This window comes from Heterocephalus glaber, unplaced genomic scaffold, assembly GCF_053883595.1.
Source record: "Heterocephalus glaber isolate CG9 unplaced genomic scaffold, H.glaber_assembly_v1.0 deba00001572, whole genome shotgun sequence".
Classification (NCBI taxonomy): domain Eukaryota; kingdom Metazoa; phylum Chordata; class Mammalia; order Rodentia; family Bathyergidae; genus Heterocephalus; species Heterocephalus glaber.
This window is the reverse complement of record NW_028258357.1, coordinates 16,500,827-16,516,271: the sequence shown is the minus strand read 5'-3', so window position 1 is coordinate 16,516,271 and position 15,445 is coordinate 16,500,827. Positions and strand designations below refer to the sequence as shown.

General features: G+C 39.6%; 1 protein-coding gene and 1 pseudogene across 1 annotated transcript; one reads left to right on the top strand and one right to left on the bottom strand.

Annotated features, from left to right (window-relative positions):
• Positions 1-820: 820 nt before the first annotated feature.
• On the top strand, positions 821-948 carry LOC147823593 (U2 spliceosomal RNA; annotated as a pseudogene).
• A 745-nt stretch (positions 949-1,693) lies between these two features.
• LOC101723561 (lamina-associated polypeptide 2) lies at positions 1,694-14,443 on the bottom strand. The gene is made up of 4 exons (XM_004844893.4): positions 13,919-14,443; positions 7,437-7,563; positions 5,297-5,452; positions 1,694-4,539 (listed from the first exon to the last, which is right to left on the bottom strand). The coding sequence occupies exons 1-4, from the start codon at positions 14,183-14,185 to the stop codon at positions 3,029-3,031; spliced, it is 2,061 nt and encodes a 686-aa protein (XP_004844950.2). The 5' UTR covers positions 14,186-14,443; the 3' UTR covers positions 1,694-3,028.
• Positions 14,444-15,445: the final 1,002 nt, after the last annotated feature.

The window sequence follows — 15,445 nt, the reverse complement described above, 5'->3', positions numbered from 1 at the left end:
ACTCTCTGGAACATAGAAGCTGTATTTTCCATTTATTACTTTGGAACCCTGGTTTTAGGCACATTAATACAAAAAATGTCTCTTGATAAGAACCTCAATAGATCAAAATTGTTTAACAACTTGCCTTAAACATTTATTTCATTCATGTCCCATGCTCTTTTAATCTGATTGCCACTTCTTCCTACTCTTTCCTTTTTCTCAGACTAATAGCTTTTAACATAAAAGTGAATTCAGTGCTCTTGAGGCAGCTTTTCACTAGATGATTTCAATGTGGGAGGACATTAAGACAGTTACCACTGTTTTGTCCATGTAGTGCATCAGTACTATATAAAGGTTAGCTTATTAAAATTTGGTATGTGGAAGGAAAATATCTAGAGAATTTTAGGAAAGAAAATGCCTGTCTGGTATCAAATCTCTACTAACAAAAAACTGACAATGTTAATAAGTGAATGCAGTAGAAAAGTCCCTGGTAGAGCATATGCTTAACATAGCTGAGGCCCTGTGGTTCAATCTTCAGCACCAAAATAGAAATAGTCTCTTCTTTGATGTAGTTATATAAAGCCCAGATATAGTACAATTAAGGCAAGAAAAAATGTTGTTCACAAAAAAGTACAATTACAGGTCTCTTCTCTTCTTCCTCATAAATAAAATAACATTTCTGTGAAGATAAGCCAGTACTTTATTGCATTACTAGCTTACCATCATGATAGTCACATTAAGCCAACAACAGAAAGATACGTATTTTTTATCCACGTCAATATTTCATGTTTCCACCCTTGTTACCATTTGAAGATCTAGATTTTTAAAAACACTGTTAAGAACTGCTTCTCGGCCTTTTGGCTAAGATCAAGTGTAAAACATTGATAAGATTTTTAACATCCTTGCTGTGGTGGCCATTTATCATAGTGTAGCAAAACTAGTAAGACAATAATTATTTCTAAACCTTCTACTACCAAAAATTTAAGTTAGATTACTTTTTCACCAAAAAAAAGAGGGCCGGGTATTGAGCTCAGTGGTGCTGCCGCCTGCCTCACAAGCACAAAGTCCTGAGTTCAATCCCTAGTACCAAAAAAAAAAGAAAAGAAAAGAAAGAAAAGAATGGAGTCAAATCCTAAACAAAGCTTCAGCTTTGCATGATCTCAAGGTAAATGTGCTAAAAAAGTTATCTAAACAGCCATGCATCTTCTGAACTTTTCAGTCTGATACTAGTCAGCGAAGAATCTGTCCCCTAACGTGATTTTTACTAAGTTGGTTCAAACAGTTGCTCAAACAGTTCAATCTTTATTTAGTACTAAGCTATCACCCCCAAACCCCCATCCCCCAACACTCCTATCAATGTATCTGTTTGGGACCACCCTTAGCATTATGAAAATCTACTTTTATGCTTCAATTCAGAATCTGAGAAAGTATGAAGTAAAAAAATGTAGTAGCCAAGGAGAAATTGATTAGACAAATTTGGTTGAAATTAATTCCTTTTACAAAGTTAGCTTCCAACAGCCAATAAAAACACAGTCCTCAAATAGAAGAAAAAGTATTCAAAAGTAACTAGAATATTTTCAATTATACCCCTGGAATGTCAAGTGAGTTTCAATGATGAAATGGAAAAGGAATGTTCACCTACAAATAGCCAACTTGTTGCAACTCCAAGAATAAAGCACACATACAACATGTTTCTGGAGACCACACAAAACTGTTCAAATTTAACAACTTTATTGAATTTGTAGGAGCATTCTACAGAATACATTTTAAAAAATCACATAGCACTTAGTAGGTACATGTACACATGTACATTGCAGAAGACAAATAACAAATAAAATTACTTCCAGAAAGCTGCAAAGCTGGAAGGTGTAGCCTATGATAATGGCTAGAGAAGTATCCAAGAGACTATATTTTGTTATGCTTAAGACTATTTTCCACAATGCCTCTACAGACTTTCTTACCTTACAATCATAGAAATGAAAACAGGATTAATACATTGCTTTTTACAAACAGACACTTGGATATGGTATGATTTAAGGCTTTAAAACAAAAATAATTGCAATTTGCTCTTAGCATCCAGATTGTTAGTCTAAATACTCATGAAATATAACATACCTTGAAAGAAAAAGAAAGAGGAAGAAAGAGGCCCCACCTTTTCAGTGTCTAGTTCACCTAACGACAGAATAGTGAGTGAGTATGCACAGAGAATCTGTCATGCACAGCAGTGTTCCTCAAAGTGTGGTCCATGGATTGGTATGGTCTGTGAACTGTAAACTACCTGTCCCTGAAGAGAAGAGGCACCTGCATCAAAATGGAAACCCATACACTGCTTTCGCTACCAGTAGAAGTTCACTAGAAAAATAAATCCTGGCATTGGCCTAAAAAGTGCCTCTAGATTTAAATTCCTTCATTAAAAATAGGGAGGGGGTGGGACTGGACCTGGGGCCTCTCACATGGTAAGCACATGCTGTTAACCACTAAGCTACACCCCTAGCCCTTCAGATTTCAATTCTTGTGCATCATTGTCTGTGGGCTAGTCGTTTCGTCTGACATCATAATATCAGACACAAGCAACAAACAAAAATAAGAATGTAAGAGTAAAGTGTGGACAAGTTCTAAAAAGTGAAGTTAGACATGAGTAGCAAAAAGAAAAAAATCATTATTTTGAATATATAAGTGTTTATTTCTATCCTAAGTACAAAGGAACATATGTATGATACTATTAAAAACAGTAAGGACTCTACTTATATTTTAATTATTGGAATATTCTTAGTTTTGAAGAGTTGTAAAAACATTGTTAAAAGAGAAAACAGTAAACTATTTGTGAGACAAGTATGTGATCTATAAAGATTATGTTTGTACCAACCTATCGAAAAAAGAAAAAAGAGCACTTCTACATAGGGAATTACTTTTATGCTACAATTTAATGAGTAGAAGCTTACCATTTTGAAATTAGTGCAATCTGACCTTAAAAGTACCTGACACTCCTACAAAAGCTCCTAAGTTTTCCATATCAAAAACAAGACTGATGTCTTTGTTCTTATCTTTATTAGTGTTTATTTCCACGCTTTTTAATTATTTTGTGGACTTCTCCAAATAATGTGCCACCTTTGAAGGGAGCAACAGTCAGCTTATGCTTAGAAGCTGGACTAAGTTTGCAATCCTTCAACCAGAGATGCCGGCGGCCAACAGTGGAAGAGGCCATGGTACGGGAAGCCATCTTCACTTCATCAAATGCAGCTTCACAAAGAAACGAAGCCGCATCATACGCTTTGCTCAGAATCTCGAGTGCCTGGGGTATGCGATCAGGATCTGAACTAAGAATCTGTGCAGCCTGGCTGATGTCTGCCTGCGTAGCCTTAGCTACAAAGGCGGAGTGGGTTGCAATCTGCAATGCTGATGCTGCAGCTTCGTATGTTCTACAGAGCGCTATGTCCAAATGTTTATTGCAAGATTCAGTGGAGGCTGGCTGAATACCTGCTGGCGGGGTGGCTTCAGAAATAAACCCCAGGATTTCATCATCTACTTTTGGAACTGATAATATTCGTGTTGCCTCTCTGGAAGAAACTGGATACTTGCATGCCAATGAAGGTAGCTGTCTGTCAATCTGCTGCCACTCCTCTTCAATTACTTTTAAAATAGATTCATGGAAAGGAAAAGATAGCTCTGAGGCATCTATTTTATCATGCTGTGACTGCGTAGACATTTCTATGCCTAAGGTAGTAAGCGACTCAGAGATAACAGTTTTGGCAGAAGCAGACATCTGTGCAGATCCAGGTATACTCTGAAATGCCACCAAGGAGCTGGAACCCTTTTCCTCTACTGCCTTCTCACTGAGTCTAGGGACTTTTCGTGGAGAAGACAGGGATTTGGTTTCTTGAAATTTAGATGGATCAATTCTCTTAAGTATTTTTTCTATATCCAGTGTGGTTATAGAGTTAGAAGTCCCAGGTAAACTACTTACCCCACCCTGGACTAACAGAGAACTGACATACTCTCTGATCGCCTGAGCAAGTGGTGGAGAAAGTACCTGTGATCTCCTACACTCCTCTAGCACTTCACTTTCGCTGGACAGAACTGACTGATCTGAAATATTGGCCCTTTTAGTAGGTAATGGCTGAATTCCACTTTTTTCTCTATGGTAAATGTTTTCTACTATGTCTTTAGAGTAAGTGGTAGTGGTTTCTTTAATCACTGAAGGAGAAGCTGCGGTAGAGCCCATGGCAGTGAGTTCATGCTGAGAAGATGAAGAAGAACTTCTCTCTAAACAACTATCGTGGCTAGACTTGGAGGAAGTAAACAAATTCCCTCTAGAGGCTAACTTCTGCATCTGTCCCTTGCCAGGCAAGCTTGTGGTCATAAGAGGCTCCCTAGGTGGGTCTCCCTTAGAAGTATGTACTTTCTTAGCTGCCTGTAGTTCAGTCCTGCCCAAAGGAGGACGGGTGGAGATTTCAGGAAAAGAAATACCCTGAAAAAATCCACCAGAGGGAGTAGTTGGAAGTTCAGAGAAAGCAACAAAATCCCTAGTGGACTTCACTTTCTTGTGTTCTTTCTTCTTTCCTGTAGAGGCAAAAGAGGCAGGAAGTTTAAGTATTACCTGTGTTTAAGCTAATTTTATTCTTTGCCTCCTTGCTAAAATAGTGCTGTTGAAGAAAAAGACTATATTTCATATTCTGAACAATCAATTTGGAAATTTTAGTATATGTGCTGCCAAAGTAAGCACAAATTTGGAAACTGCTAATGGAAGTATAACCAATTTAGATCAAATTAATCACAAAATTAACAAGTCATATATGAATAACAAATGCGTAACAAATTACATTTATAGTAATTTTAAGGACAGTTATTTCATGTATTAGTCCCAAAAATAAATATCATAGTCTAATTTTTTAAAAATAGTATATAAAATTATGGTCAAAATATTTTCTTTAAAGTTGCTGTGAAATTAAGATTATCTTGCAAGAACTATAAACAATTTAAATGCCTACCAAAAGAGAAAATATGGCATATTCAATTACTTTATATTAATTACAAAGAATAAAGAGATACACATGTAACAGTATTAGGTCTAAAAAAATAACATGGACTAAAAACAAATATTAGCATAGTATTTATATAGTTTTTTTGGAGTACAAAATAATACTCTGTATTAAATGAGTAAATAAAAAAGCAAACTTGGAATATTGCTCAAATGATATAAACGAAAATAACATGTATTCTGACAACACTGTTTTCAATTTTGCCCTCTTCATGGTCACTGAATCTATGAATGTGAAAAAAATTACACATATTTGAGTAAAATCATTTTAAATTTTACCTTCTTCGTTGTCACTGTATCTGTCAGAGTCATTACTTCCATTCTGCCTTGTATTTTCTGAAGAAGAAATTGTTGGTAAAGGAGTAGAAGATCTTGATTCTGTTCCTTGTTCCCTCAGTTTCAACAGCTTTTTCTCATAAAGCTTCCTGGTTGTTCCTGTATTAAGGGAAAACTTACTTTAGTGGTTGCATTGTCTTAATTAAGATCCAGGTCAGAAACTATCAGTTAAGAAGCAGCAGGCCGGGGATTTAGCTCAGGGGTTCTGGCGCCTGGCTCCCAAGCGCAAGGTCCCGAGTTCAATCCAAAAAGTGGCATCGCAGCCAGGTGTGGTGGTGCGTGCCTAGTAGTAATCCTAGTAGTTTGGGAGGCTGAGGCAGGACAATCCCAACCTTGAGGCCAGCCTAGGTAATTTAGCAAGATGCTGTCTCAAAAAATAAGAGTTGAAGACACAGCTCAGTGCTGAGGCCCTAGCTTCAATTTCTGGTAACACACACGTGCACACACAAGCATCCTGTTTACTTTCACCTTTTCCTTTTTCTAAACTGAAGTGGTTAAAAATAATATATAATGTACCTTTTCTAAAACAGGTATTTTCCTAAGCCTTTAGTACAAGATTACAATATTTCTTTTATTTAGGTTCTTTGCTTATTTATTGCGTACTGGGGTCAAAGCCAGGACCTGGCTTATGCTAGGCAGGTGCTCTACCACTAAGTCATACCCTCAACCCCACGGTGTTTCTTTTAATAACATAGAATACACAGTAGGTATTAACAGGAGATTACCTATTTAAGAACTATATGGGACTATTTTTTCTGCAGGTCTTGAACTTTGTATATTTTTCCAATAACTACATAAAAATACTTGTTAATGCAGAAAAATCTTTTTTATAAACAGGTTGCACTCTAGAGAATAACTATGATCACACTCCACAATACTAAGGGACTAATATGCCTACAAGTAGCCAGTTATGAGGAAAAGTTCCATAAGCCATATTTAAGTAGATTTTATTTTGTTTTACACTAGCTGTGTATCTTAATTTCTGCCAACGGAAGTAAAATGAGAATGGATGTCTTTTATAAACACATTCCCAGAAATGTTACGTAAGTAGTCTTAAGATGAACAGTTCATATCCCAACACATAATGTAGTGTATATTAACATTAGTAAACATTTTTCAGTGTCTCTTTTAGAATTTTAAATACAAAATTTAATGAAGGTATCAAATATCTATTGGTAATTATATTCTTGATTTATCTATCAATCTAAATCCTTATGTCACAATAGCCCCAAACTGCCAAATCATCAGTGTTCAAAATTTTACAACTTTGGAGAATTAAAATAAATTTTTCTCATCTTGAAGTTACTGACAAAACCCTCAAACACTAAGATAGTATCAACCATGCAATTCACTGTCACTTACAAATAACTCAATGATGGAAATCTAGTGTATTTGGGTCTAAGTTCTCTTTTTGTTTATTTAGTGTATTATTCTTTTTTTAATTATAATTTTTTAATAATGACTTCTCTGGGGGTTTTGTCACTCCCCCGTTTTCTCCTTTAAACTTTTTTACCCCTCATCTTTTTTTTGTTTGTTTGTTTTTTGAGACCGGGTCTTGGTATGTAGTTCAGGCTACTCTTCAACTCACTAGGTAGCCCAGACTGGCCTTGAATTCATGGCAATCTTGCTTCAGTCTCTTAAGTGCTGGGATTATAGGGTGCATCACCATGCCCAGCCTAGACTATCATTCTTAAAACCCAGTCAAGACATAACTTACCGTAAGATACCTTAATGATAACTGGAAGAGGCTACTACGGTATGACTGTAATTTGGATGAACTGGCCAGTTATGTTAACTTAGATTTTCCTCAACTGCCATAAAAGACCCATATGGCCTTATCAGGTAGTATGTGATATGAGCAACATATAAAACAATCTCAACAACAGGTAATTAAAAAAAAAAATCTAATTCAATTCTGTCATTTTATTTCCATCATTTAGAGTCAAGAAAACTAGAGTCTAGGTCATATAAATAGTTATTAGCAGACTGGCCCTTAGAATCTAAATTGCAACCACTAGGCAAGAGGCAAAATAACCTGGGGCCATGCTTCACACACAAGATATTTGAAATTTTGTCAACATACCCACAATAGGACCAGGGTTCACTCCGTATCTCACAAGCTGATCCAGAAGGTCTTCATTAGAGAGCTCTGTTACATCTAGGTCATCTTTATCCTCTATTCTTGGTTTATCAGTTTTCTTTGTTGCTTTCTGTAAACAAAATCCAATTATCACCTCCACATAAATTTAAGCATTCATATACAGTACTAGATAAATAACACTATATAAAATAACCACACAACTCTGCCTACAAGTTGATTTATAGTTACACTAGTCCATAGTAATCTGATTAAATTAGAAGTATCTCATTATCTGGAGGCATTTGTAACTAGGCTGTACAAACCTAATGAAAAGGTAGCTTAAAGGTTATAGAAATTACTGTTGAAATAGTTTCGAATTACCTACCTAAAGTAGTAAGGAATCAAAAATCTTATGCTTATTTATTTACTTTTGTTTTTAACACTTCATTTAACTCCTGATGGCAAAGGAGACAGAACAACATGAAAGTTGCAAAGTGAAGCTAGGATGGCTCTAAACATTCTCATCTCAAGTTTACTACTGACCTCTTTTGATGATCCTTAAAATTTAAATGGATCCAGGAAAATTCAAGACTTACTTTACCGTAAAGGCTTTTATACTTTGTTATATACAAAATTATTTACCTTAAATTAAACAGCATATCAGAATTTAAGAAGGCTGAATCATTACTTTCCTTGTAACTTAGACATTTTAGGAGCCAGTTTATAACCTCTGAAGGAAGTTTGACAGATTCATAGTTACGGCAGGTATCACCTCTGACACAGCTTTCGTTATTATGATCATTTCGCTACAACAGTTGAAAGAACATGGAACAAACTTTGAGGTCAATATCAAAACAAGTTTTTGAAATAATCTGAACAACAGCAGTATTTTCCAAAGAAAACTATATAAATTTTGCCAGGTGTGGTGGCACATTCCTGTAGTCTGAGCTACTTGGGAGATTAAGACAGGAGGTCCAGAAAGTCAAAGCCAGTCTGGGCAATTTAGCAAGACTCTGTCGCAAAATAAAATAATAAAGCCCCAAGGACATAGCTTGGTTGTGGAGTGCTTGCTAGCTAGCCTGTGGTAGGCCCTAGGTTTGATCCCCAGCACTGCAAAACAAAAACAAAAAACTATATAAATTTCCAAAGTTAAACAGGTGAAGGCAATCAAAGTATGTGTACCTTTTAAGATTGTGGTGAATAGCTTTAATAAATCCTAGAAAGAACTATGGTGCTAAGAAACTACTTTAAATAATGGCCCAAAACATCAACCAAAGTTCATTTAGCTCTGAATTACTATTTAAGGGAAGAGTCAATACTGTACCCCAGATATGCTTATGGCAAATGGCCATAATTATATAAAGTTGTGGCAACTGATTACTTTCCAATTAATTCTGGGTTTCCAAAAAGGCTAATAAGAATAATAAAGTCAGCCGAGGACCACTGCCTGCCTTGCAAGCACAAGGTCCTGAGTTCGATCCCGATACAAAACAAACAAAAAGAATAATAAAGTCAATTCATAACAAGTCTTTTAATAAAGAGATGGCTGTGAAAAGTTGTATGTGGTACTTTCAGAAAGTTCTGCCATACATACATTCTGTACCAAGCTAGCTACGTTAGGCTCAAATCTTCTTTTCCCCTAGTATTAGGGATTGAATTTAGGGCTTTTGCCCTGAACTACGTTGCCAGCCCATTTTAAGTTTTAGTAAGCTAGGTAGGCACCGGAACCACTGAGCTAAATCCCAGGCCTAAGTTTTAGTAAGCATCTTGGCAAACTCCTCAGGCTGAGCTTGATTCTGTAACCCTCCAGCCTCAGTCTCCCAGAGCACTGGGATTACAACCATGTGCCATCACATCCAGCTGAGGCTCAAATCCGGAAGTAACCCACACTTTGATGACAAAATAGTTGCCTAGAATCTCAGATTTCTATATTTAAAGCCCTGAATTTTTTAGGAAAAAAAGGGGCTTAAATAGACCTAATCTTATGTGAATAACCCCACTTTCCCCCCCAAAAGTACAGATAGGCTGTGGAGAAAAATTACATTATATAATGAAAATACTTCAATTAAAAAAAAATTAGGTTAAAATTACTTTTAGAGTAAGAAAGTTCAACTTTTACTATCAAGAAAACATCCAGGAGGGCTGGGGATTTAGCTCAGTGGTTCGACCGCCTGCCCTGCAAGCCCAAGGACCCAAGTTCAAGCCCCAGTACCAAAAAAAAGCAAAAAAGAAAACATCCAGGAATTCCAACAACCTTCAATTTTCAAGAAACCTTTCTCTAGCATCTACCACATCCCACCTACTTGTATGCATGCTTTATTTTCTCCAAACTCCTTGAGCAGTAACTCCAAGTCAGGCTTGATAGCAACACCTCAACTCTTTTGCTTGAGTTACCTCTATTTTAAAATGCCTCCCCCATACTGAGCCTTAACGTTGGGCCTAATCTGTATTTTTATTGTGTAGCTGGCACTAGAAAGTACGAGCACTATCATATTTTATTTAAAGCACCTTAAGAGTGCCTGACACAGAACTAGGCATCTGATAAATGTTGTCAAATGAATGAAAACTAAGTCACTTACTCAACTCCCTTACATTCTCTTAAAACACAATGAAAAACTTCAGCTGAACAAAGAAATCTTATGCAGTAAACTTGAATAAGATGAATACACTGAACAGAGGTTTGCAACAGGCTGATTTTAAATTTTAATCTGCAAGGAGAAGTTTCAAAAAAGTAATGCCATTTTTATAAACAGCAAATTTATTAAGAACAAAAATTGGGAAGCAGGTGGTTGCAGTATATATGATTAAAAGTCTGCAGTTTCAACCAAGAAGGAAACAATTAATGGTACTGAGCTCTGTCTTCAGATAGTTTTGCTTTTCCTTTAAGAAAACCACTTATATGTGGACCAGGCACCACTGACCAGTTCCTTCCGAGATGCTAGATAATCTCTCATCTTTTTTTTCCAATTTAAAAATCCAACATTTGTGATAGATATTGAATGATAGTAATAATTACTATTCTAAAATAGATTCCACTGCACATACATTATATGCTAAATTGTGTTCTAAGTGCCCGATATTATTAACTTAGAGAATCCAAAAAATCCTTTAAGATACCAATATTCCTATTCTACAGTGTGGGACAACAAGTCTAAAGGCTGCAAGACCAACTAGGGAAACCTGTACACTATGCTGCTAAACAGTAATATTTGAACAGGGCTTATATATCACTTTCACATATTTACCTCATCCTTTCTGAAAACTATTATTACGGTAACTCTGCATTGTAATAAATGGCTATCAATTACTGGACTGAGCACTAGGCACTTCACTTGCCCAACTTTATGTAATCAATCCTCAATCTGATTAAGTGGCTATTAGATTATTCCTCAACTGATGTGAAAATGGAGATGTGAGAGGCAATCAATGTTCACTGTTAAAGGTCTTCTAAGAAAGCAGCAGACCTGGAATTTGAATCTGTAACTTTCTGATTTAGGATTGGCACATTTTAAAACACCTTATTATGTAGTATGGTGGTCAATTTATAATTTAATTAACATTCCTCACTGCTGGTATTTTCTTACTATTCTGTCCTAAGTCTTTAAACATTTCCTGTTAAGAATTCATAATAGGCTGGAGATGTAGGTAATGCACGTGCTTAGCAAATACAGGGCGCTGGGTCCATAATCCCCAACATGGAACAAAACAACAAACAAATCCACCCACCACGATGTAGTCAAGATCATGTAAGAATGTTACTATGCTCAAATGGCTCCTAAATAGCTACCATACCTTCATCTTTGCACTTTGGAACAAAAAGACTGATTATCAACTCTGTAAATGTGTATTCTTGTGCCCATAATCTAGATAATTTCAATACCTAAAAATACCGCTACCGAAATACATAAACCAAAATTAAAAACTTGGCACAAATAAAAAATTGGGCAAAGTTTTGTCATGCCACACAAAGAATGTAAGAAACGACGTTATGATGGTGGCAGATATGAAATGATTCCTCTTTTAATTAAAAGTATTCCTCAAACACCCACGATAGACAGAAAGGATGTGCTAAACAAACATTAAATCTTGGCCAAATTCACATTAATGCTTGTTTCAAAACGTTGAAATTCACCACTTAAAAATCCTGCCTGTCAGCAGGCATGGTGGTGCATACTTTACTCTGAGAGGCTGAGGCAGGAAGATGGCAAGTGGGAATGACAGAGGGAGACTCTGTCTAAAAAAATACTGAAGAGGGCTGGGGCTGTAGTTCACTGGGAAAGCCCTAGGTTCGACCCCCAGTACCACAAAATAAAATTAAAATTTTAAATCTGCCATATCTGCAACTCTCAAACACAACTTGGCTTTCTCCTAATAACTATTGTTTAAGAAATGTGACCTAGGCCAGGGGTGTAGCTCAGTGGTTCCGCCACCCGCTCTCGAGCGCGAGTGCGAGCGCAAGGACCCGAGTTCGATCAACGGTACAAAAAAAAAAAAGGTGTAGTGGCACATGACTGTAATCCCAGCACTTGGGAGGCTGAGGCAGGAGGATCACCACAGTTCAGGGCCAGCCTGGGCCAAACAGAGACTTCAAGGCCAGCCTGAACTGCATAGTGAGAGCCTGTGTAAAAAAAAAAAATTATTTCACACAAAAGTGAGTTAAGGTGGGATAAGAGGAAACAGGTATGAGGAAATAACACAAATTTTAAAATTTTAAACCAAGAAATTGAATTATGATGAGAGGTCTGCAGAAACCAATCTTCTGTAGGAAAGAACACACATCAGGAACTCAAAAATGAAGGGTAATCGAATTGAAATTTAAAATTTTTACAATCAAAAATTTATGGTGTAATACATTTACATAGAAGATCACATAGGGTTCTATAAAGAACTACTGTGGCTTTCTTTAAACTCACAAATAGTAATCATCAAAAACAGGTGTAGGGCCGGGGATTTAGCTCAGTGGTTCCGGCGCCTGCCTCGCAAATGCAAGGTCCTGAGTTCGATCCCCGGTACCAAACAAAACAAAATAGGTGTGGAACAACAACAACAAAAAAGCTGGGTATACGTCTCAGCACTCAGAGGCTGAGTCAGGAGGGTGGGGGAGAGTTGGAGGCCAGCCTGGATGACACTGAGTTCAAAGCCAGCCTGAACTACAGTGCAAGACCCTATCTCAAAAAACCAAAAACCAAAACCAAACAAAAACAATCAACAACAACAAAAAGAACAGATATTAACAGATATTTATTAGACACTACCATGTGCCAGACACCACCTTAAGACATTTATGAGATTGTCGAAACTTCTCGAGAGCCCAAGCTGAGTTTTCATTTCCATTTACAGGTGTTGACTGGGGATGTAACTCAGTGGCAGAGCACCTGCTTAACATGTGCACGGCCCTAAATTTGACTCTCAGCACCACACACAATTTATATATATCTATTACATCTCTTTCATTTCCACCTGAATAGTCAGGGAAACAATTAGACATTTTTAAAAAATTAAAAGCTAGTACCGCAAAACTCTGAAAGACGCAATAGGTTGGGGATTAGATCAGTGAGAGAGCGCATGCACTAGGCCGTGGGTTCAGTCCCCAGCACACACACACACACACACACACACACACACACACCCAAGAAAAAGAGAAAAAGAAAAAAAAAGGAATTTTGAGCTGTACATTGTATTAATAATTAGTAGCAGCAGCAGCACCAGCACCACATTCACCATCTCACAAAAACACTGTTACACCGATCAATATGGTTTAACACATGCACATGCATTACGATTCAAGTCAAGTAAGCAGGCAGCTGCAAAGTAGCATTTCAAATTTCCCAGAGAAAAGTAAGCTATCAAGCAGTTGTTGGAGCCAATCTGAAATTTAATCAGGATCACATTTCAAAATGTAATAGTGACACATCAGAGTATCATAAACACTTTCCTTCATTCCGAATCTTTGCTTCCTTGGGCAGAACTCAACAAAAAGGCAGAAAAATAAAACAACCAATCACCAACCCAAACTCTAACTAGAATTTTCCAATGTACCCATGGGCGCTTTAAAATGTAATTTTAGATGTTCATTTTAATTTAGAGGTACGGCTTCCCCGCCAAAAGACTGCCTATGGCCGGAAGAGAATAAAAACAAGAACACATCAACGGTTCAAAAAGCCCTCCCTATGCAAAATAATTGTTTTTTAAATTTAAAAAGGCGGGATCTTTTTATTTCAAATACGGGTTGGCCAGGAGCAGGTCGCCAACTGCCCTCCAGGGGGCGCTCTGGGACTCCACTGCGAGTCACTCAGTTACGAAAGCGGGAAAACGCTCGAAGTGAACCTATAGCGTCTCGGGGTCGGCCGGCCGAGGATTTTGAAAAAGACACGGGCGGGCCCCTCGCGGCCAGGCCGGGCGCGGGGACGGCGCGGCGGCGGGGGCGGGGGGACGACGGACGCGGCCTCCGCCGAGCACGCGCCTTTGTGGCCGCGGGTCCTTACCCTGCCGACGGCGGCGCGGCCGCGGGCCCCGGAGCCGGGCACCGGCGTGGGCTCGCGCTCCTCGTCGCTGGAGAAGTCCGGCGGGGCCTTGCTGTTGGCGCCGGCGGCGAGCGGCGGCCGGTTGCGCGCCGTGAGGTGCTGCAGGTAGAGCTGTACGTACACGTCCTTGCGCTGCTCGCCGGCCGGGAGCGTCACATTATTGGCGACCAGCTCGCTCTTCAACTTGTCTTTGGTCAGGACCGACGGGTCCTCCAGGAACTCCGGCATCTCGGGGCCCGCGCCGCCCCGCAGCGCGATCGCTCGGGGCTGCTGGCCGGGGCCGCGCCGCCGCCTCGGCGCTCACGGAGGCTCCCTTCTGGGCCGAGCGCCGCGGGCCGAGCTGGATCGAGCGGACGCGGAGCGGGGCCGCAGCCCGGCACAAAAGCCCCCGGGAGCAGAAGTACGGCCCGAGCGCTGTCGACCCGGGAGCCGCACAAACCCCAGCCCACACACTAGAGGCCAACTGAGAGCGCCCAGCTTCGCCCGCGCCCCAAGGACGCGCGCCGCCATTGGCCGGCGGCGGGAGCAAGCGCCGCGCTGATTGGCCGGTCGGCTCGCGCGGGTTCCATCAGCCGCGGCGCCGAGCGAGGGGGTTGTAGACACGCAGTTTAAAAGCCGCTCGGGCGGGAGCGCGGCGCTGGCCCCGTTTGTGTTTCCCTTCTCTTCTTCGCTCTTCACCATGAGTCGTTTTGTGTTTGTGCCCCGCCGCGGGGAGCCGGGCCGGGCCTCTCTGTCCCCGGGACTCGGGTGTGCGAAGAATAGCTGCGGCCCGGCCTTCCCCGAAGGGTGCCTCGGAGGGCAGGCGGGAGCAGGCGCCAAGGCGCTCGAGTCCCTCGGTCTGGTTCACTTGGGGGAGTCCAGTGCCCCCTCCACTCGCGAACGCTTCTTTTGTTCCCAGTATCCAGGAAGAGCCAGACCTCTGCTGCTGAACACTTGTAAATGTCCTTGAATTTGTGACAAAATTTCCTTCTGTCGCTTCTTACCCTCAAGGCGGGGGGATTTCTAAATTATTTCCCCTGAGCAGTTTACTGGGAGCTTCAGGCAAATCCGTGTGTACATTTGTTGAAATCAATCCTTGGGTTACGTTGCTAATGTTGGCTACTGTAACAGTGAAACGAACGCAGTATTTAGGAACGCCTTGGTGGTCAGCTTCAAATAACAGCGGGTGCTTGCTAGATTCTCATTTCAAGGAAGCCCAGTGACCTATAATTAGGCCGGGAACTCTAATCAAACTAGTGTTGCTGATTGAAATTAAAACCTGGTAGTCTCAGAAATAGACTATAATTAAAATGTCTTCCTGAAAATGGGCATCACCTATATGAACATATACATTTCATAAATATACGTGTGTGTATGTGTGTGTTTCCAGGTGCTTTTTTTTTTTAAACCAGAGAAGAAAGCTCACCTCGGAGTTACGGTGTCTTAATCATTTCTCTGCATTCTAAACCCCCAATTATGCTTTACAAATTGCTTTATATTTTATAAAAC

Bases quoted from the DNA above. Each gene is read 5' to 3' on its own strand.
- LOC101723561 (XM_004844893.4), bottom strand. From the start codon at position 14,185: ATGCCGGAGTTCCTGGAGGACCCGTCGGTCCTGACCAAAGACAAGTTG. The intron at 7,564-13,918 runs GTAAGGACCCGC...TTTTGTTTACAG, and splicing joins GCCGCGCCGCCGTCGGCAGG to AAAGCAACAAAGAAAACTGA. The intron at 5,453-7,436 runs GTATGTTGACAA...CCCTTAATACAG, and splicing joins GAACCCTGGTCCTATTGTGG to GAACAACCAGGAAGCTTTAT.